Source organism: Coregonus lavaretus, assembly GCF_964263955.1.
Source record: "Coregonus lavaretus genome assembly, chromosome: 8".
Taxonomy (NCBI): Eukaryota; Metazoa; Chordata; class Actinopteri; order Salmoniformes; family Salmonidae; genus Coregonus; species Coregonus lavaretus.
In genome coordinates, this window is record NC_139995.1 from 6724356 (window position 1) to 6747807 (window position 23452).

At 42.9% G+C, this 23452-nt stretch overlaps 1 protein-coding gene across 1 annotated transcript in view; it reads right to left on the reverse strand.

Moving 5' to 3' along the window:
• The window catches only part of LOC311133563 (protein phosphatase 1 regulatory inhibitor subunit 16B-like), a gene marked incomplete at both ends in the record, with an annotated part of 86568 nt that overhangs the window by 32902 nt on the left and 30214 nt on the right, over positions 1–23452 (reverse strand). The window contains one exon of the mRNA XM_084167067.1: positions 18331–18401. Coding sequence (XP_084023193.1) covers positions 18331–18401 — 71 coding nt within the window. The remainder of the gene's footprint in view (positions 1–18330; positions 18402–23452) is intronic.

Here is a 23452-nt window from a genome sequence, read left to right on the forward strand (position 1 = left end):
CGACCTTTCGGTTACTGGCACAACGCTCTTAACCACTAAGCTACCTGCCGCCCCCTGTTACCCCACTCTTCCACCAAGGCACCTGCAAGTTCCCGGACATTTCTGGGGGGAATGGCCCTAGCCCTCAACCTCCGATCCAACAGGTCCCAGACGTGCTCAATGGGATTGAGATCTGGGCTCTTCTCTGGCCATGGCAGAACACTGACATTCCTGTCTTGCAGGTAATCACGCACAGAACGAGCAGTATGGCTGGTGGCACTGTCATGCTGGAGGGTCATGTCAGGATGAGCCTGCAGGAAGGGTACCACATGAGGGAGGAGGATGTCTTCCCTGTAACGAACAGCATTGAGATTGCCTGCAATGACAACAAGCTCAGTTTGATGATGCTGTGACACACCGCCCCAGACCATGACGGACCCTCCACCTCCGAATCGATCCCGCTCCAGAGTACAGGCCTCGGTGTAACGCTCATTCCTTTGACGATAAACGCGAATCCGACCATCACCCCTGGTGAGACAAAACCACGACTCGTCAGTGAAGAGCACTTTTTGCCAGTCCTGTCTGGTCCAGCGACGGTGGGTTTGTGCCCATAGGCGACGTTGTTGCCGGTGATGTCTGGTGAGGACCTGCCTTACAACAGGCCTACAAGCCCTCAGTCCAGCCTCTCTCAGCCTATTGCGGACAGTTGATGGGAATTTTTTAGTGGACTATGAGATAAAACAGAGTTAATCACGAACATATGGTCTGAATTCTCTGTTGCTAGGCAATAATTTAATTGGTTCATTTCACTGTGTGTGTGAAGTGGGGATCTGACCTAGGGTCGAATTGCTCGCTCTTACCTAATCCATGGCTGTCCTACCTTATCAGAGACTGAAACCAGACTGTGGCCTTTTGCCTCTCTCCTCAAACAAAGTGGAAAGAGCGGCGTCAGAGTTGAACAGAGTTTAGACTAATCATGAGTAATTACAGCATGACAGGAGGGAAGAGAGGAGTGGGTTTTGGGTATGTTTGAAAGATTAAGTGTGGACCTGTCATGTCCAACAATCAATCTTTAGGTCAAGCCAGGGAGAGCCGGGGTTGAACAGAGTGATTATTTGTGAATGACAAGGGCTTGATTGATTGTAATAATATAGTTTCTAAATTGAAGAGAAGTCAAATTTAGCCGCTATCATAGACTAAGGAAGTGGGCAGAGCGGTAGAGAGCGGGACACTGAAGATAATGGGCTCTAAACTAGGATGTGTGTGAATATGACTATATAAAACGGAGCTGAGAGGGAGACGGGAGGTGCTCTGCAGATCATCTCAGCTTACGCTACTCTGTGTAATAAAGTCTATCTTGATTCTACAAAATCTGTACCAATCATTGATGTCAATGTTTCTCAAGTTTGGGCAGTACAGCACATTATAGTTCAATAAAGTATTTATGCCCTCACTTCCCTGTGTTCCCTTGCTCAGTTTTCTCTGTTAGTATCTCTATGTCCAGCAGTACTACTCAGTGTCTGATCTGATATCTATGTACAGGTACTTGAGAAGTGTTCTCCCTGTTTCGTTATTTGTTTCAGTCTTAGATAGTATTTTGTCTGTCATCCGGTTTTTGGAGACATTTGCTCCGCCTTTCTTTTATCGTGATAAGTCTGTTATTTTGTATTCTGGCTTCGGGACCACCAGTAAAGATCCTTGTTTCACCATCTCTGCCTACTGTATATCTTGCACCACACCTGGTTCACACCTCACACCAACCCTTACAAATACCCAGTTTGTAGAATAATACCTAAACATGCAAAGGAAGATATAAAACATTTCAACTTTTGTGTACCTATTCAGGATACATCACCATGAAGAGAATGACATTCATAATAATTATCCATTTCTGTATAGACCTTTTCAACTGTCAAAACAATAACACGTTCTACACACGCAACCAAGATGTTCCCTAGTAAACATCCAGAGCACCATAATTGGTAGCTAGCACCAAATGACAAGTTCGTATTTCTTGATCCAACCAAAAAACACAACAAACAACTTATATACACACACATTGACTTGTTGCTACCAGATCCACTGAACAAAATCATCAGACGTTTATTTCCCATGTATTATCTGTTTGCTCTGGTGGTGTTACATTTGGCTAGCACAGCGAATATCCACAGAGCTAGCGTGATGTGAAGGTAAAGATAAGCTTACCTTGTTAGCCAGCTAGATAGATAAATTAATTTCTCACGACAGCCAACAATATAACTAAACTAAATTTAACTAGCATACCATGTTTTTGACGGCCACATTGTTCACATCAAAAGTTAGCTAGCAGAGGTAATTACCCTACCATCAACCTCTCTCTCCCCCCTCACCAATCTGTAGCCATGTAATGTATGAGTTCCATCCATGTCTGGCTGACCGGGCCAGGACGCAAACCCTAATCCAAATGACACTTGTAGCTAGTATGCTAACCACTGGAGAAAGAGGACAGCGAGTGTAGCAAAATGAAGCAAATCGGCGCAAAATTGCAGGAATAGATCCTCCCACAGCTGAGATGCTTACGATATAAAAATATTAATGATAGACAGGAGGAGACACTACTTCAAGGCTCAGCGGGGATGACATCACATCACAGTGGATACTAGAACTCACCTGCAGCTCACCTCTGCTCCAGTCAGTGAGTGTAGCAGAGGGGTGAGTGTGTAGCACATGTGAGCAAGTTGACAGGTGAGTGCTAGGCTCTTTCTCAATTAATCCTTCCTTGATTCCTCTCCTCGCCTCCTTCTAAAAACCCATTGAAGAAGAAGGTCAGAGGGGAGGGACCATGTACCATCTCCTCCAATACAGTTGTGATACAATACAGGTGTGGAGATAGGATGTGAGTAATCAAGGAAAGACAAAGTGAGACAAAGCTCTAGTAGCCATCGTGTGGTGATGTCGACCACCCTGAGACCGAAAGTACTGCTATCCTAGCCCAACCAAGACCATGGCTTTGGTAGGATAATGGACGCTGCTTTGTGGGTATGAAGTGCTGTTGTGGACAGGGGTTGCATCCTAGGTCAGCCATACAGGGATTGTTACACTCACACACCAATGATGAAGGACATTAGCTGCAGCTTTAAATCTGTGCAATATCATCAGACACAATGAGAGTGAGTGACAACCAAATAGAACAAGACAAAAAGGGAACGTTCAATGACCAAAAAATACACTATACTTAAATCAAAGAATCAACACTTTATTTCATATCATACAAAGGACGCCTATGTACATGGTTAGTGGGTTTAGACATTCATAGTGTGGCTAATACAAATAATAAGCAGAATGTCAGGGCTGTAACAGAAACCGGCACACCCAATAGCTAGATCTCAAGGAGCAAGGTTGGACATGCATGTAGTCCTACAACCAATTCTAACAGTAAACCAATAGCATATATAACCTATTGGAGGTATAACCTTCAGTCTCTCTGGGACAGGGTTTAGCAGCTTTCACAGGTCTGTATCTGAGGTTAGGAAATTAGACCAGGACTTGCTTCATTATTCTAAAGTGATATAACATTTGATATTTAGTTGCAATTGTGTTATTTTATTGTCATAGTTCTCTCTTTGGGACTGGAAATATGTTCATTAGCTAGCTAGCTTAGCTACTAGCTAGGTAGCTAACATTGTTTTTAGCAGATTAAGTTTACATTTGTGTCATACAAAAAAACGAATATTGGATGGCTGTCTATCCTATTTATATGTAGGTAATTTAGCTAGCTAGATACCTGATGTTGCCTAGAATAGATGGTTAACTTAATAAACAACTTACCCATGTGCTACATATCATCCTTGCGCCGCCACCTCCTGCTGCTAACGTCGTTACTAGCCATCCATGCAGGCAATGCAGCCCGCTGCGATGCTTCTTTGGGAAATCTATCAACTTTAATTTAGAAAAATAGATTTGTCTCCGGATGCAAGGAGACATCCCAACAGGGAATACATTCTGTCAAACTGCCAATTTTTACCTTGAGAAAACAACTAAACTAAGTTAGCTAGCTTACCAGCTAGCTGTTTACAGCCGCGATTGAACAGCTGTTGTTTACAAACTCACCGAAAGTTATTTGGAGTTCCAGGGTTCACTTCCACTCCTCCTCAAAAAGCTGTTAAAAAGGTCAATAGTACAGATCAGGGACCCATGATGTCATTATGTTACCATCATGCTGTTACTGGGTGTTAATCCACTTCACTTACTGTAGCTCAATAGCCAAAATAGATTTTTTCAAACTCAAGGTGTATTATCATAGCTGACACCACATTCTTTCTGCAGACATCTTTGAATCTTAATTCAGAGTAGGTATTTAACAGAGTTTTTGGAAAACATGGTCACATAAATTGAGGGAGATTTTCCCATCATTCCATTACCAAACTTTACATCTGCACTGTTTGAGTAAACGTGTTTTTGCAAAACTTTGTGGAAATTGTTCAAAGTAGTCATTGTGCATAGAGTTGGTTTGTTTAACTTTGCAATCAATAGTTTTTATTTAGCATACTTTTAAAGTGAAAATTCTGAGTTTCAGCGTCATTCTGTTACCATGGAATTGCCAACATACAGTATATGAAACATAACTCTACAGACTATGAGATTGACTAGAGATCAGTTTGTTCTCAGGGGATGTTTCCCTTTTTAGACACAGTGTCTGTCTGAGAGACTAGTTTAATAACTTCCTTATGGGCTTCGAGAAGCAGAACAACAGTAGGACACATTATAGTAGAGGTGGCGGTGCTTATTTCTGTTCTTCCTGTGTGTCTGTGTGCATGTTTGTGCGTGTGTGTGCATGCGTGCAAACTGTTTGACAGCAGAAGAGACAAAGTTACAAGGCCCATGGTACGGTTGGGCTAGGTGAAATAACACCAGCCATAGCTACAGTGGAAAACCTTTTATTTTTAAACTCAAAGTCACCAGGAAGTAACCATTGTTACCACACAATTTCCTATCAAATACAGAGTAAATACACGTTGAAACAGTAACGTAAAATACATTTGTAGGCCTACCAAATATGTTCCATTAATACAGCCCTAGTAACTGGTTCTAATCTGAGAAATGTACAGTAGCTAAACATGGTTTACAACTTAAATGTTATGCTTGTATACTCATGATTGGATTAAGTCAAAATCTGCAGCTTGTGTTAGGCAAAGGGCACATTTAGGCAAAGTGTACAGACAAACCCAACCGCGTCCATGTCAAAATAATTTACCCTTGTCTGGATTACAGCTCGGCTAGCCCACCATTAGAATTACCATACGAACCCTCTTTAAAACCCACATATTTGAACCCACACACTAGCTGTTAGGCTAATCTCCCTAGCCTTTCCCTGTTATTCCCCTGTAGTCTGCCTCCCCCGGCCCTCTGCCTGCGCTAAGACAATGAACCGACCGGGGAATGAAATAATGTGTCTTTCATAACTCCCCATGCAAAGTATTTAGACACGAAGGCCTGCCTCACAAAGAGGCAGATTATGCATCTGTGTGTGTGGATAACAACACTGGCTGTGTTACTGGGCTCTGGCTGTGGGTTGTACGGATTGGAAGGTTGGTTGGAAGGGGAAGAGAGGAGAGGAGAGCAAGGCTGACATACTGTAAAGGTCCAGGCTAACAAAATAATATTATGGAGTCAGTGTTTGGTTTGTAGTACGGAGTGGAATACATAAACTGTGGGTTGGAAGACAGGGGGACTGTGTTACTGGGTGGCTAGGAGTTAATGAAGGGCCTGGTGAAGCGTAGTCTCTAGACAGATGCTTTGCTTCCGGCAATGTATCAGTTGGGACAGAGAGGACGAGTCGGAAATGGGAAGCGCTTCACTGGTAACGTCACTGCCGTATCCGCTTGCTGCCCTAGGAAACATGAGCACAATTCCCGGCCGCATTTTAAGCCCCGCCTAGCCAAACTTGTGATTTGTTGGGTACTGTCAGAGAAATGTCAGAGAAAAGCCTATAGGCTTACGTTGCTCCAAGGTCGGGGATATCTGAGACTAGGTGAAGAGAGGAGAGAGCAAGGCTGATGTACGGTACAGTAAAGGTGTAAGCCAACTAAATATGGCTTCAGTGTTTGTTTAGTTGGAAGGATTCAGAGTATGGAATACTGGGGTATGGTACTGTTGTGTGGTATAATAGCAAAACATTCCAAAGCACTCCTGGGTCACTCTTTTACAGTGGTGGAAAAAGTACTCAATTGTCATACTTGAGTAAAAGTAAAGATACCTTAATAGAAAATGACTCAAGTAAAAGTGAAAGTCACCCAGTAAAATAATACTAAAAGTATTTGGTTTTAAATATACTTAAGTATCAAAAGTAAAATTATAAATAATTTCAACTTCCTTATATTAAGCAAACCAGACGGCACAATTTATTTACATTTTTTATTGACGGATAGCCAGGGGCACACTCCAACACTCAGACATAATTTACAAACAAAGCATTTGTGTTTAGTGAGTCTGCCAGATCAGAGGCAGTAGGGATGACCAGGGATGTTCTCTTGATACGTGTGTGGATTGGACCATTTTCCTGTCAAAATGTACTTTTGGGGGTCAGGGAAAATGTATGGAGTAAAAAGTACATTTATTTTCTTTAGGAATGTAGTAAAGTAAAAGTTGCCAAAAATACAAATAGTAGATGCCCCCAAAAACTACTTAAGTAGTAATTTAAAGTATTTTTACTTAAGTACTTTACTCTACTGCTCTTTTATTCTGGGAGCAAGTGAGATTGACAGGCTTTTCTTTACTCGATGTGACACTTGTATGAAAGCACTCGAACTCACTGATTAACAGGGCATAACCGTGTCAAATTCTCAGATTCCAGTGCACTAATCATCAAGCGTGAAGGAGAATACCTCTGGTGGATCTAGCAGTGATTATACAAAGCCAGCTGGATTATATGACACCTGAAATTGGTGTCGCGTCACTTCAGATGAGCCCGATAGCATGCGTGCGCACACGCACGCACACACACACACACACACACACACACACACACACACACACACACACACACCCCCACACACACAATGCTCTTCTATCCTCGTGGGGACCTAAAATAAATATCCATTCAATATCCATATTTTCCCTAACCCCTAATCCTAAACATAATCCTAACCTTAACCTTAACCCTAACCCAAACTCCTAACCCTAACCACTAACCCCTTACCCTAATTCCTAACCCCTAAGTTTAAAATAGCCTTTGTCCTCATGGGGACATGGGAAATGAGGTTGAATTTTCCTTGTTTTACTATCCTTGTGGGGACTTTTGAGGATTTTAGGTCCCCACAAGGATAGAAGAACCAACCAACCCACACCCACCCAAACACACACACACATCCATCCACCCACACACGGACTTTCACAGTATTTGCAGCAGGTTTAAAATAACACAAAGCTAGTGTGTGTTCTTCATGCATGTCCATGTGTGGTCAATTGGTCATATTTTCCTTTCGAGGACCATATTGGATGTAAGTTGTTATATGATACTTTCATGTTATCCTCTTGGATCTAATGTATTCTATTTATCTATATGTACAAGTCTTTTCTAACCCAATAAATACATCAAAAATCATTGTGCTCCAATATAGAGGCCTGTCACTGACCAAGAGGCCCAGTCCCCTCAGTCGAGACATGCCACCAATGGTCCAGAATGATGTCCCAGGGAGAGAATAGAACAGATAAATAATGAACACACACACACTTTGAGGTGCAGTGCTGACCATAGAAATAAAACAAGTTAATATATTTATATGATGCTGACAGACTAGCGGAACATATAAACTCAGAAAATGAAATTAAAAGTCGCCCACTCTTGTCTTCTTATGACCAACCTCACAGGAAATGAAGTTGAGAGAGAGAGAGACATTCATTTATTTTCCATGAGAGAGAAGACGTGGTGCCACCCACCCATCACCCAGTGGTGCCAGACAGACGGACAGACAGAGAACAAGACAGAGCAGAGAGCTACATAAATTATACAATATGTTCGAGATGATCAGCCTGAGAAAGGCACTGCACTGTGCTGAATCTCTCACCTACAACACCTTCTATAAATGAAAAATGATCAGGACCAAAGCGGGTTTGTTAAAAAAACGTTTATCCTAGGATAACCTCAGTCGACTATTAATATCCTAAATGCTTCATCAGAAACAACAGCTCCTTGGGTTTTATCTCTCGATGCAGAAAACGCTTCTGATAGACTAGAATGGTCATACTGTATTCTCTGGTCTGCCTTGGAACATACGGAAATAAGCTCCAATTTCATTAATATGATTAACCCTTTACACTCGTGGGAATTGGCCTGTATGTATAGGTCTAAATTGAAATGTTTCTCACAGAAGAAATATGAAATGCATAACCATGGTAGCAATTGAAAGGGAACCGTTTCGAGATTATGGGATAATTATTAGACCAAAGGTGAGGACACAAAAGTTCACCTGACACAAGACTGAATCCAAACATTACACTGTTCATTGTATGTGAATTTTACAATTACTGTAATTTTCGTCGCATTTGTTGTTAACAAAATCTGAAAATACTCTGGATACATTCAGTAACATGATAAGAATATTCCTGGGAAATGTGGGGTAGGTGCAAGATAAGACTAAAAAAATGACAAGGGTTTGAGTGAGGTCTACAGTAACTGGTGTCTCCAAGTGGCCACATCCACCTCTCCAAAGTGTGCACAGTTCCTAAGTAATTTAAATGCACTTTTATGATGCATTAGTCTTCAACTATAAGGTGATTTATTGAGCTCTACTTCTGTTCTCAGCAGACACTTTTGTATTGTGGTTTCCTTTCAGAAGCAAGAATAAAGGTTTGCATTTCTTCATCTCAATACAAGGTGTTTCAATGCATTCTATTTGTACATCAAGTGCTGACAATGATGACAAAAGCTGTGTGCCACAGACTTTCTTCTACTTGTGGTATAGTTCAATCTAATCTAAATTACTTCACACTGAGACGTCCCAGATTCAGGTTTCATTTTAACAAGATTAAAACTCTACTGGTTCACAGTGCACACAAATAACTGAGTCTGTGCATCTATCATGAATCCTCATCCTTGAAGCCATGATGCCGAATGCATTCTCTGACTCTGACAATGAGAATGGTGGTAGTTTCAGGTACGCCCAGGTTTATTGAGATGGACACCTGTGAATGAGAGGTAACAAGAGAATGTCAGAGATATATATATATATATACACATACATACACACACAGACATATATTACACACATACATACACACACACACAGTACCAGTCAAAAGTTTGGACACACCTATTCATTTTTTCTTTATTTTTACTATTTTCTACATTGTAGAATAATGGTGAAGACATCAAAACTATGAAATAACACATATGGAATCATGTAGTAACCAAAAAAAGTGTTAAACAAATGAAAATAAATGTTATATTGAGATTCTTCAAAGTAGCCACCCTTTGTCTTGATGACAGCTTTGCACACTCTTGGCATTCTCTCAACCAGCTTCATGAAACATGCTTTTCCAACAGTCTTGAAGGAGTTCCCACATATGCTGAGCACTTGTTGGCTGCTTTTCCTACACTCTGCAGTCCAACTCATCCCAAACCATCTCAATTTGGTTGAGGTCAGGGGATTGTGGAGGCAAGGTCATCTGATGGAGCACTCCATCACTCTCCTTCTTGGTCAAATAGCCCTTACACAGCCTGGAGGTGTGTTTTGGGTAATTGTCCTGTTGTCCACTAAGCGCAAACCAGATGGGATGGCGTATCACTGCAGAATGCTGTGGTAGCCATGCTGGTTAAGTGTGCCTTGATTTCTAAATAAATCACAGACAGTGTCACCAGCAAAGCACCATCACACCTCCTCCTCCATGCTTCACGGTGAGAACCAAACATACAGAGATCATCCGGTCACCTACTCTGCGTCTCACAACGACATAGCGGTTGGAACCAAAGAGCTCAAATCAGGTTTCTTTGCTGCAATTCGACCATGAAGGCCTGATTCACGCAGTCTCCTCTGAACAGTTGGTGTTGAGATGTGTCTGTTACTTGAAGTCTGTGAAGCATTTATTTGGGCTGCAATCTGAGGTGCAGTTAACTCTAATGAACTTATCCTCTATAGCAGAGGTAACTCTGGGTCTTCCATTCCTGTGGCGGTCCTCATGAGAGCCAGTTTCATCATAGCGCTTGATGGTTCTTGCGACTGCACTTGAATAATCTTTCAAAGTTCTTGAAATTTCCCGGATTGCCTGACCTTCATGTCTTAGAGTAATGATGGATCTGTCGTTTCTCTTTGCTTATTTGAGCTGTTCTTGCCATAATATGCACTTGGTCTTTGAAGAATCTCAAATATAAAATATATTTTGATTTAACAATTTTTTGGTTACTACATGATTCCATATCTGTTATTTCATAGTTTTGTTGTCTTCACTATTACTCTACAATGTAGAAAATAGTAAACATAAAGAAAAACCCTTGAATGAGTAGGTGTGTCCAAACTTTTGACTGGTACTGTATATATATGCAAGGCAGCCTTATTCTAAAATGGATTACATTTTTACAAATCCTCAATCTACAGACAATACCCCATAATGACAAAGCGAAAACAGGTTTTTAGAAATGTTTTCAAATGTATTAAAGATGAAAAACTGAAATACCATATTTACATAAGTATTCAGACCCTTTGCAATGAGACTGGAAATTGAGCTCAGGTGCATACTGTTTCCATTGATCATCCTTGAGACGTTTCTGCAACTTGATTGGAGTCCACCTGTGGTAAATTCAATTGATTTGACATGATTTTTGACAGTTGACAGTGCTTGTCAGAGCAAAAAACAACCCATGAGGTCAAAGGAATTGTCCGTAGAGCTCTGAGACAGGATTGTGTCGAGGCACAGATCTGGGGAAGGGTACCAAAAACTTTCTGCACCATTGAAGGTCCCCAAGAACACAGTGGCCTCCATCATTCTTAAATGGAAGAAGTTTGGAACCACCAAGACTCTTCATAGAGCTGGCCGCCTGGCCAAACTGAGCAATCGGTGGAGAAGGGCCTTTGTCAGGGAGGTGACCAAGAACCTGATGGTCACTCTGACAGAGCTCCAGAGTTCCTCTGTAGAGATGGGAGAACCTTACAGACTGACATCCATCTCTGCAGCACTCCACCAATCAGGCATTTATGGTACAGTGACCAGACAGAAGCCACTCCTCAGTAAAATAAACATGACAGCCTGCTTGGAGTTTGCCAAAAGGCACCTAAAGGACTCTCAGACAATGAGAAACAAGATTCTCTGGTCTGAGGAAACCAAGATTGAACTCTTTGGCCTGAATGCCAAGCGTCACGTCTTGAGGAAACCAGGCCCCACTCATCACCTGGCAAATACCATCCCTACGGTGAAGCATGGTGGTGGCAGCATCATGCTGTGGGGATGTTTTTCAGCGGCAGGGACTGGGAGACTAGTCAGGATTGAGGCAAAGATGAACAGATCAAAGTACAGAGAGATCCTTGATAAAAACCTGCTCCTGAGCAAAGGTTCGCCTTCCAACAGGACAATGACCCTAAGCACACAGCCAAGACAACGCAGGAGTGGCTTCGGGACAAGTCTCTGAATGTCCTTGAGTGGCCCAGCCAGAGCCCGGACTAGAACCCGATTGGACATCTCTGGACAGACCTGAAAACAGCTGTGCAGCGACGCTCCCCATCCAACCTGACAGAGCTTGAGGGGATCTGCAGAGAAGAATGGGAGAAACTCCCCAAATACAGGTGTGCCAAGCTTGTAGCGTCATACCCAAGAAGACTTGAGGCTGTAATCGCAGCCAAAGGTGCTTCAACAAAGTACTGAGTAAAGGGTCTGAATACTTATGTAAATGTGACATCAGTTTGTTATTTTATTTTTTTGCAAACATTTCTAAAAACCTGCTTTTGCTTTGTCATTATGGGGTATTGTGTTTAGATGGATGAATGAAAAAAACAATTTAATCAATTTTAGAATACAGCTGTAACGTAACAAAATGTAGAAAAAGTCAAGGGGTCTGAATACTTTCCAAATGCACTGTATGTGTGTGTCTATATATATATATATATATATATATATATATATATATATATATATATATATATATATATATATATATAACAAAAACACCATATAATTTTCCAGGAACCATATTCCAAAAGGCTTGATTAAATGGGATTTATCATAAAGAGGTGCATACATGTATGCAGTAACAAGGGAAATGAGAAATAGAAAAGTGAAACTGATTCCAACGTTCTATTATCAACATACCTGGATAAGGGCGTATGAGGTTCTCATGTAGGGGGAAAGCTGAAGGAAAACATGAGGAGTTGGCGTTGTGGTACCTTGCAGGACAGCTGGCGGTGGTAAATCAAGGGTCTTCTGCAGCAGTTTGGACCCAAAAGAACTCTTGAAACACTCCACCATAGCTCTCTCGGCCGTATGCCCCTATATCCACCATTGTGAACCGTAGATGGCTATTATAAGCTTATCACCCTCTACTGTCCCGGGGTAATATTGCCGCATTCGCACTTTTTTTGTTTGTTTTTCAAGCGAACGTCTTTTTAGGGAGCACGCGAGCACACTTGCTCGAAGTCGGCTAGCCGATAGCTGAACTGAAGCATGCTGACGCCTTAAGGGTCCAATTCGTTTTGAGAAGAGGCGAGGAGACGGGATTTGAAGAATTGAGGAAACATGAATTGAGACGGAGCCAAGGTGTGCGCCGGACTGCATTGATTAATGTCCCGTGTCATAACGAGAGCACACCACACTGCAGGTATCATAGCATGGCCTGGAACAACTCATTAATAACACTACCTCAGACAAACCCACAGGAAGGCACACACACACACACACACACACAGTGGGAGCCCAACACTGCAGGTATAATAGCATGGCCTGGAACAACTCATTAATAACACTACCTCAGACAAACCCACAGGAAGGCACACACACACACACACACAGTGGGAGCCCAACACTGCAGGTATAATAGCATGGCCTGGAACAACTCATTAATAACACTACCTCAGACAAACCCAAAGGAAGGCACACACACACACACAGTGGGAGCCCAACACTGCAGGTATAATAGCATGGCCTGGAACAACTCATTAATAACACTACCTCAGACAAACCCACAGGAAGGCACACACACACACACACACACACAGTGGGAGCCCAACACTGCAGGTATAATAGCATGGCCTGGAACAACTCATTAATAACACTACCTCAGACAAACCCACAGGAAGGCACACACACACACACACACACACAGTGGGAGCCCAACACTGCAGGTATAATAGCATGGCCTGGAACAACTCATTAATAACACTACCTCAGACAAACCCACAGGAAGGCACACACACACACACACACACAGTGGGAGCCCAACACTGCAGGTATAATAGCATGGCCTGGAACAACTCATTAATAACACTACCTCAGACAAACCCACAGGAAGACACACACACACACAGTGGGAGCCCAACACTGCAGGTATAATAGCATGGCCTGGAACAACTCATTAATAACACTACCTCAGACAAACCCACAGGAAGGCACACACACACACACAGTGGGAGCCCAACACTGCAGGTATAATAGCATGGCCTGGAACAACTCATTAATAACACTACCTCAGACAAACCCACAGGAAGACACACACACACAGTGGGAGCCCAACACTGCAGGTATAATAGCATGGCCTGGAACAACTCATTAATAACACTACCTCAGACAAACCCACAGGAAGACACACACACACACAGTGGGAGCCCAACACTGCAGGTATAATAGCATGGCCTGGAACAACTCATTAATAACACTACCTCAGACAAACCCACAGGAAGACACACACACACACACAGTGGGAGCCCAACACTGCAGGTATAATAGCATGGCCTGGAACAACTCATTAATAACACTACCTCAGACAAACCCACAGGAAGACACACACACACACAGTGGGAGCCCAACACTGCAGGTATAATAGCATGGCCTGGAACAACTCATTAATAACACTACCTCAGACAAACCCACAGGAAGGCACACACACACACACACACAGTGGGAGCCCAACACTGCAGGTATAATAGCATGGCCTGGAACAACTCATTAATAACACTACCTCAGACAAACCCACAGGAAGGCACACACACACACACACAGTGGGAGCCCAACACTGCAGGTATAATAGCATGGCCTGGAACAACTCATTAATAACACTACCTCAGACAAACCCACAGGAAGGCACACACACACACACACAGTGGGAGCCCAACACTGCAGGTACAATAGCATGGCCTGGAACAACTCATTAATAACACTACCTCAGACAAACCCACAGGAAGGCACACACACACACACAGTGGGAGCCCAACACTGCAGGTATAATAGCATGGCCTGGAACAACTCATTAATAACACTACCTCAGACAAACCCACAGGAAGGCACACACACACACACACAGTGGGAGCCCAACACTGCAGGTATAATAGCATGGCCTGGAACAACTCATTAATAACAATACCTCAGACAAACCCACAGGAAGGCACACACACACACACACAGTGGGAGCCCAACACTGCAGGTATAATAGCATGGCCTGGAACAACTCATTAATAACACTACCTCAGACAAACCCACAGGAAGGCACACACACACACACAGTGGGAGCCCAACACTGCAGGTATAATAGCATGGCATGGAACAACTCATTAATAACACTACCTCAGACAAACCCACAGGAAGGCACACACACACACACAGTGGGAGCCCAACACTGCAGGTATAATAGCATGGCCTGGAACAACTCATTAATAACACTACCTCAGACAAACCCACAGGAAGGCACACACACACACACAGTGGGAGCCCAACACTGCAGGTATAATAGCATGGCCTGGAACAACTCATTAATAACACTACCTCAGACAAACCCACAGGAAGACACACACACACACAGTGGGAGCCCAACACTGCAGGTATAATAGCATGGCCTGGAACAACTCATTAATAACACTACCTCAGACAAACCCACAGGAAGACACTCACACACACACAGTGGGAGCCCAACACTGCAGGTATAATAGCATGGCCTGGAACAACTCATTAATAACACTACCTCAGACAAACCCACAGGAAGACACACACACACACAGTGGGAGCCCAACACTGCAGGTATAATAGCATGGCCTGGAACAACTCATTAATAACACTACCTCAGACAAACCCACAGGAAGGCACACACACACAGTTGGAGCCCAACACTGCAGGTACAATAGCATGGCCTGGAACAACTCATTAATAACACACACGCTAGTTGCTGTTATTTTGGGGAGAAGGCTCAGAACACACACTGTTGAGACTTCTAGCTCACTCAGAAAAAAATAAATACATATATATATATATAAATAGATAAAAGAGAAGCAAATGGGTCTGATGTGTTCAATTAAATGGGGAACGAGTGATTTCTTTAAGTTTCTTAGATGCTCAGATACAGTGGGGGAAAAAAGTATTTAGTCAGCCACCAATTGTGCAAGTTCTCCCACTTAAAAAGATGAGAGAGGCCTGTAATTTTCATCATAGGTGCACGTCAACTATGACAGACAAATGGATAATATTTTTTCCAGAAAATTACATTGTAGATTTTTTATGAATGTATTTGCAAATGATGGTGGAAAATAAGTATTTGGTCACCTACAAACAAGCAAGATTTCTGGCTCTCACAGACCTGTAACTTCTTCTTTAAGAGGCTCCTCTGTCCTCCACTCGTTACCTGTATTAATGGCACCTGTTTGAACTTGTTATCAGTATAAAAGACACCTGTCCACAACCTCAAACAGTCACACTCCAAACTCCACTATGGCCAAGACCAAAGAGCTGTCAAAGGACACCAGAAACACAATTGTAGACCTGCACCAGGCTGGGAAGACTGAATCTGCAATAGGTAAGCAGCTTGGTTTGAAGAAATCAACTGTGGGAGCAATTATTAGGAAATGGAAGACACACAAGACCACTGATAATCTCCCTCGATCTGGGGCTCCACGCAAGATCTCACCCCGTGGGGTCAAAATGATCACAAGAACGGTGAGCAAAAATCCCAGAACCACACGGGGGGACCTAGTGAATGACCTGCAGAGAGCTGGGACCAAAGTAACAAAGCCTACCATCAGTAACACACTACGCCGCCAGGGACTCAAATCCTGCAGTGCCAGACGTGTCCCCTTGCTTAAGCCAGTACATGTCCAGGCCCGTCTGAAGTTTGCTAGAGTGCATTTGGATGATCCAGAAGAGGATTGGGAGAATGTCATATGGTCAGATGAAACCAAAATAGAACTTTTTGGTAAAAACTCAACTCGTCGTGTTTGGAGGACAAAGAATGCTGAGTTGCATCCAAAGAACACTATACCTACTGTGAAGCATGGGGGTGGAAACATCATGCTTTGGGGCTGTTTTTCTGCAAAGGGACCAGTACGACTGATCCGTCTAAAGGAAAGAATGAATGGGGCCATGTATCGTGAGATTTTGAATGAAAACCTCCTTCCATCAGCAAGGGCATTGAAGATGAAACGTGGCTGGGTCTTTCAGCATGACAATGATCCCAAACACACCGCCCGGGCATGATGGAGTGGCTTCGTAAGAAGCATTTCAAGGTCCTGGAGTGGCCTAGCCAGTCTCCAGATCTCAACCCCATAGAAAATCTTTGGAGGGAGTTGAAAGTCCGTGTTGCCCAGCGACAGCCCCAAAACATCACTGCTCTAGAGGAGATCTGCATGGAGGAATGGGCCAAAATACCAGCAACAGTGTGTGAAAACCTTGTGAAGACTTACAGAAAACGTTTGACCTGTGTCATTGCCAACAAAGGGTATATAAGAAAGTATTGAGAAACTTTTGTTATTGACCAAATACTTATTTTCCACCATAATTTGCAAATAAATTCATAAAAAATCCTACAACGTGATTTTCTGGATTTTTTTTTCTCATTTTGAGTGTCATAGTTGACGTGTACCTATGATGAAAATTACAGGCCTCTCTCATCTTTTTAAGTGGGAGAACTTGCACAATTGGTGGCTGACTAAATACTTTTTTCCCCCACTGTATGTTACGTTATGTGCGCATCCGCAGATTCACTAGAGACTTAAATTATGGCAGCTGGTTATCATTTCACCGCAGACAATCATCAGGAGCACACAGCCCGTTGGTATGTAACTGCGAACTACTCACAGTCTAGCATTAATGTTTAAGTCACTTATATGTTTGAGCACTGAACGTTTACCTCACTGTGTCGGTGTTAGTTGGCCGAGAGTAACTTGTAGCTCGCTGGGTGCGGTAGCTCAGCGACCCAGATGCTGTATAGCATTATCAGCCATTTGCGTTGTGCTGATTGTTCGGAGCACTCTGCTGGTTTCTGGTGGCGGTGGTGATAGCGGTGGTTTGGTTCGTTGATCCATGGTGGAGTGCCGCGTTATGTTGCGTTTGTGCGTGTGTAAATCCTTTGGACGAGGCATGTGGTGGCATGGGTTCTATGTCCTGTCACAGCGTCCATAGCAACCAGTGACGGCAGAGTCACTGTGCGCATGCTCCTCTGGCGCTAGGCATTCTGGGTGATGTAGTCAATGTTGTTTAAGCCAGATTTGCCACATTTTTGATGGTGTTGCAGGCTTATTTGATTTTCATTATTTACATTATTATTATATTATATTATTTGAATAATATATTTACATTATATATTTGAATAATATATTGTCATTATTTGTTTGTTGTATTTCAGGTTTATTACCTGTGGTCATTTGATTTAAAATAAAATGAAGGACAAAACACGAGTCATGACATTGTGTGCTTCCTGGTGAGCCTTTTCGGAGGGCTAAATAACGAAAAATCCGAACACACACAGTTTTATATCCTAAGAGTGCAGATTATCTGGTGCTGTGAACATACAGAAAGACAAGTAGGCAGGCAGGCAGACTGACTCTGAGCTGAAGGGCTGGAGGGCAAAGCTGGTTTTCTGGCACCAGCTCAATCACACATTACACCACCAGGCAGATTCACTACAGACTGATCTCTCAACCATGTTTATTTTATACTATAACGTTTTGGGACATTTAAGCGGTTTTTAACCAGTTGATGGTGCCGGTTAACCCGTTAAAAAAAAAAGTGTGTTATTGACATCCCTAGCCTGGTGTCCTGGGTTTTAGAGAGAGACAGACAGAGACTGGGGAGAACTGTTTGGACCTCCAGTATTACTGCCACTGAAAAATCTGTGGATTGAGGGACTTTGTGTCTAACTATTTATATGGTTGATCATGGTCAGAGACCAGGGACAGAGGAACATAAACTCACCTGGTGTAGGGCAGTGAGTCCGTCCTCGTTGCACAGGTCTGGACTGACATTGTTCTTCAGCAGGTAGCGCACTGGAACACAGAGAGCGAGAGAGAAACAGAGAGGACAACACATTACAATACATTAACAAACCATTGTAGAACAGCGTTGACAAAACACAACCACGCCAGACAACAAGAACAATGACAATACACATGGGCGTCTCTTCACTGGCCAGAGAACCTAAGAAGAGGGGGGCCACTCACAGCAAGTTCCCAGCAGGAGTTGTCCTTCCCCCCCGTTTTCTCATTTCAAACCTCCAGTATAGGACAATGCCCAGGACACTCAGCCCATGATTGAACCAGCCAGTAGGAGAAATAGACCCAGCAGGGTCCCGACAAACAGTGATGATGACTACAGCTCAGCCAAGGATATTGGATGTCAGCCAATCGATGGACTGTACACAAAGTGCCTCAAAAACTCAGATTTCCTCAAGCAAAGAGCACAAAGGGACTGAAAATGGCATGGTTAAAGTGTTAAGATGTGTGTGTAATAAAGGCGTCAGCATGCTTCAGTTCGTCTGGCGCCTAGCCAAACTCGGCTAGCCGAACCGAACGAGTATGCTCGCATACCCCCTTAAAAGACATTCGCTCGAAAAACGAGAAAAAAGCTGCAATAGTACGGTTTGTCCATTTTCAGACTACTATTGTGAGACGCCTCAAAATAGTCTGAATTAATCTAAGATAACTCAAGAAATCTGTCATTAATTTGACATCTAACTAAGATGTTTGGTGACTTATTTTTCAAAGAAAGAAATTGCATCAAAACGAGTATCTAGTTGAATGACAACAAAGACTTTATTGAAGAATCCCTACTGTTGACCAATCACCGACGAAGAGAAATAGACTTCGGCTTCCGAACTTCAGCTGACCGTTGAGAAAAAAATGTGTGTGCCCAAACAGCCGAACTCCAAAACGTCAGTCTTCCCACGTGCCGAACAAGCCAGCAGCAACATTTCTGGAGTAGCCTTTCCACCGGCATCTCCACTGCTGCCCTTGTTTCTTTTCTTTGCCTTGATGAACTTGTCGAAACCCTGCCCCATTTTTTGAACAAGTGGTTGGGTCGGACCCCAGCATCTCTGCAATCTCCCTCCACGAATTGACATTTACATGCTGGTCTTTATATAATGCATGGCTAGAATCGTACTGGTGAAGGTACTTTTGTACCTCCTCTGTCAATCGATGCTCGAAGTTGTCGTTTGCCATGTTGAATCCAGTTTCAGACTGAATCGACAAGAAGCAGAAACTCGCGTCACCCCTGCAGTTGACCAATCACGGACGAATGGGCATAGACTTCGGCTTCTGAAATTCGGCTTGCCTCCATTAAACATTTTGTGAGCCCGAACAGCCGAAAAAAACCTCACCAATGTCCAAAACGAACAAAAACTGTCGGCATAATATATGCACAAACTGTTTGGGTAGGGAAGAATGCATACGCCTTAAGAGTTTTGGAATGTGTGTTGTGATGTTTTTCTGCCATTAACAGGTATTCCCCTTATTTCTCCACGGAAAAGTGTGCTGTTTAGTGTCTGTAGAGTCGGACCGTCTTGACTCAAATGTTTAAAGCAGGGTTCTTCAATTCCGGTCCTGGAGGGCCGAAACACCTCTGTTTTTCATCCTCTCCTTCTAATCAGGGGCTAATTCAGACCTGGGACACTAGGTGAGTGCAATTAACTACCAGGTAGAAATAAAAAACAGAAGTGTTTCGGCCCTCCAGGACCGGAATTGAAGAACCCTGGTTTAAAGAGTTTATGAAAGTGTACAAAGCATTCTTGCAGTCATGTGGACATTTATTAACTCATGCCCTGCGCAAGCCACACAGAACAATGCAGGTGATGAATGGGGGCGGACTCAGCCCCCGGAACCCTTCCCTCACCTGAACCAATCACAGCCTTGGGGAATACTACACTTCTGAATCACATTTGGACTTTCGTGCATGGAGAGTTCTCTGAAGACCATTGAGTGCAGGCAGACTAAATGCACAAAAAAGTGTCCAGTTCGATCTCACCCATCTTTTCCTTGATTTGACTGTGAGCATGTAAATCTGAATCTGTTACTCTATTATTAGGCTGTCTCCAAGAAATACTGTACCTGTCTCTGTTCGTTTAGGACTTTCAAATATCTGCTTGTCTTTTGTCCGTTTAATCAAATGCTATAGAAATATCCTACACCTTTTCCCTTCCTTTCTTAGTTTGATTCCATTGACCATTTTGCCAACATTTTCATTAATCATCCATCCTGTACATTCATTGCTTAACCCTGGTTATCCCTTAATACATCTTCTTTGTTTTAGATAAAGTAGATAAAGTATCTACTGTTCTCCGAGAATGCATTGCCTTGTCACTTAAAAGTACTGAACTGCCTTCAGATTATATCATGTGATAATTGTAACTATTTTATAGTTTCTTGTTGACTAATAACGAACAAGTGGTGCCCTAAATTAATTAGACGTTATCACATGACCATTCTCAACATATACTATGCTTTCAGACCAAATTAGACGTTATCACATAGACCATTCTCAACACATACTATACATTCAGACCAAATTAGACGTTATCACATAGACCATTCTCAATACATACTATACATTCAGACCAAATTAGACGTTATCACATAGACCATTCTCAATACATACTATGCTTTCAGACCAAATTAGATGTTATCACATAGACCATTCTCAATACCATACTATGCTTCCAGATAAAAGTAGACATTATCACATAGACCATTCTCAATACCATACTATACTTCCAGATAAAATTAGACATTATCACATAGACCATTCTCAATACCATACTATGCTTTCAGATTCGAATTAGACGTTATCACACAGACCATTCTTAATACCTTACAACGCTTTCAGAACAAACCATGTGTGCAGACCACACCAGGCTTTCATACAAGGGTACTAAATGTCTATACTGGTAGAGTAGCACCAGCCCTCTTTCTGCTGGATTACCCCTTACATTTACCCAGAAGCCATTAATTGTAGATTATCATATTACTAGAATTCATTTGAGTAGAAGTGAATGTTATTAAAATCATAAATTAAGGTCAGGATGTTATCACCATAGTGACTTTGGTTGGCCAGTACAGCAGGTGATGTAAAGGCTTTTGGATGATTCTTTTGGATGATTATTGTTCCCTTCCTGTGTGTGTGTGTGTGTGTGTGTGTACGTGCATGTGTGCGTGGGCGTACGTGTGTTCTTTAAGCCCCTGGATCTGATGCACCGTACAGAATATACTGTATAACCAGCGTGAGGAGAGCTGAACAACATAGTTGACAGACAGACCGACAGACAGGCTGATCTTTCTGGGTTAATTTTCACATCATTATCCTCAGTTTTGGCAGCTTTGCCTGATCTGCTTTTTTAATAACGGAAACAAACCAGACCCAGAAATGGGCATAACTCTGGGGTGGGTGCTGTGATGAGCTGGGGGGTGAAGGGCGATGTTCGGAGGGAGAGGGGGATTCGGGGAGAGAGAGAGAGAGAGAGAGAGAGAGAGAGAGAGAGAGAGAGAGAGAGAGAGAGAGAGAGAGAGAGAGAGAGAGAGAGAGAGAGAGAGAGAGAGAGAGAGAGAGAGAGAGAGAGAGAGAGAGAGAGAGAGAGAGAGAGAGAGAGAGAGAGAGAGAGAGAGAGAGAGAGAGAGAGAGAGAGAGAGAGAGAGAGAGAGAGAGAGAGAGAGAGAAAAGAGAGAGAGAGAGAAAGAGAGAGAGAGAAAAGAGAAAGAGAGAGAGAGAGAAAAAGAGAAAGAGAGAGAGAGAGAAAAAGAGAAAGAGAGAGAGCGAGAGAGAGAGAGAGAGCAAGAAGAGAGAGATTGGGGATGATAATTATCGCACACATTACTAATTCCCCACAGGGTATCTGTCTTTTAAACTGCCAAAACTCCCCAGCAGCTCCACACACACACGATACGTAAACACACACCTCTCCCTGTTTCTCACCTCAGCTTGACTCTCTCCCAGTACAGTACGCTGTAGGCCTACAATACACACTACCTAACCTACACTTCCCAGTTTGTCAGCTGATTTTGTCTAAGGCCTCCAGGGCATTGCTGCCCTCCTCAGCATCCCCATCCTCACTGATTCCTGTTACTGACACACTACCTCTGACCTTCCCGTACCCATGCTCAGCTACTGATTAGAAAGATACTAATCTCTTCTCACAGCCGCTGTATCTCCAACACAACATGCGGAGCACCCTGCGTCTTGCCACCCAGACTAGAAAGTGTTTTTACTGTAATCACTGAGCGGTGAATCTGAATTTTCATTTCCACTGACATCAATGCATGACTAAGTGAAAATTTGACTTCAGTGGAAGTTAAGATTCGCCCTTGACTGATTAGAGATACCATTAACATATTAACCATCTGCCCCACTTAATGCAATCAAGAAATTATGTTTTATTTTCCTACGCTGTCAGCTATTCGAGGTCTTCACGGATGCACCTGTACCCAAATACCCAAGACCCAATCCGGGAGCCGAGCGGGTCCTGATCCAGAATTCTAAATAATGTCACGGGTCTGGGTCAGATCTGATATGATTGTCACGGGTCTCGGGTATGTGTAATTTGAACTGACTTGACAGAAGGGCCCGTACAGATCCGTACGTGACTGTTGCAGTAGAGAGAGAGAGTGATTTTTTTTAATTGATGCTGCTGCTCTTGCTTTTCACAAGAATGGAGCGTGGCACGTGTAGCTTGTTGTTGGCCAATCATAAGTCATCAAAGCGGCAATAGGCTACAGTCATAGTGCCTCCATGTGTGGCAAATATCTAATCAATGGAAGATGGAATTCAAATGACGGAAGTAAAAATTTAAGGAGAAGGATAGGCAACACGACCAAGAGCCAACAGGTAGGCTGCTACTTAATATTCTGAATGGAGTTGTTATTTGTAACTGTAGGATGAGAAAGCGCATGCACTGCAGCCTCAGTTAGCCTAGCTAGCTAGCTTAAGTAGATTCTCCTGGTTTGATGCAGTCAAGACAGGTACTACGTAATCATATTTGATGATAAATAACCTAGCTATGGCAGTTATTAGTCTACTATAGCGCGAGTCGGCTTGGTTGGTTGCTGTCTCT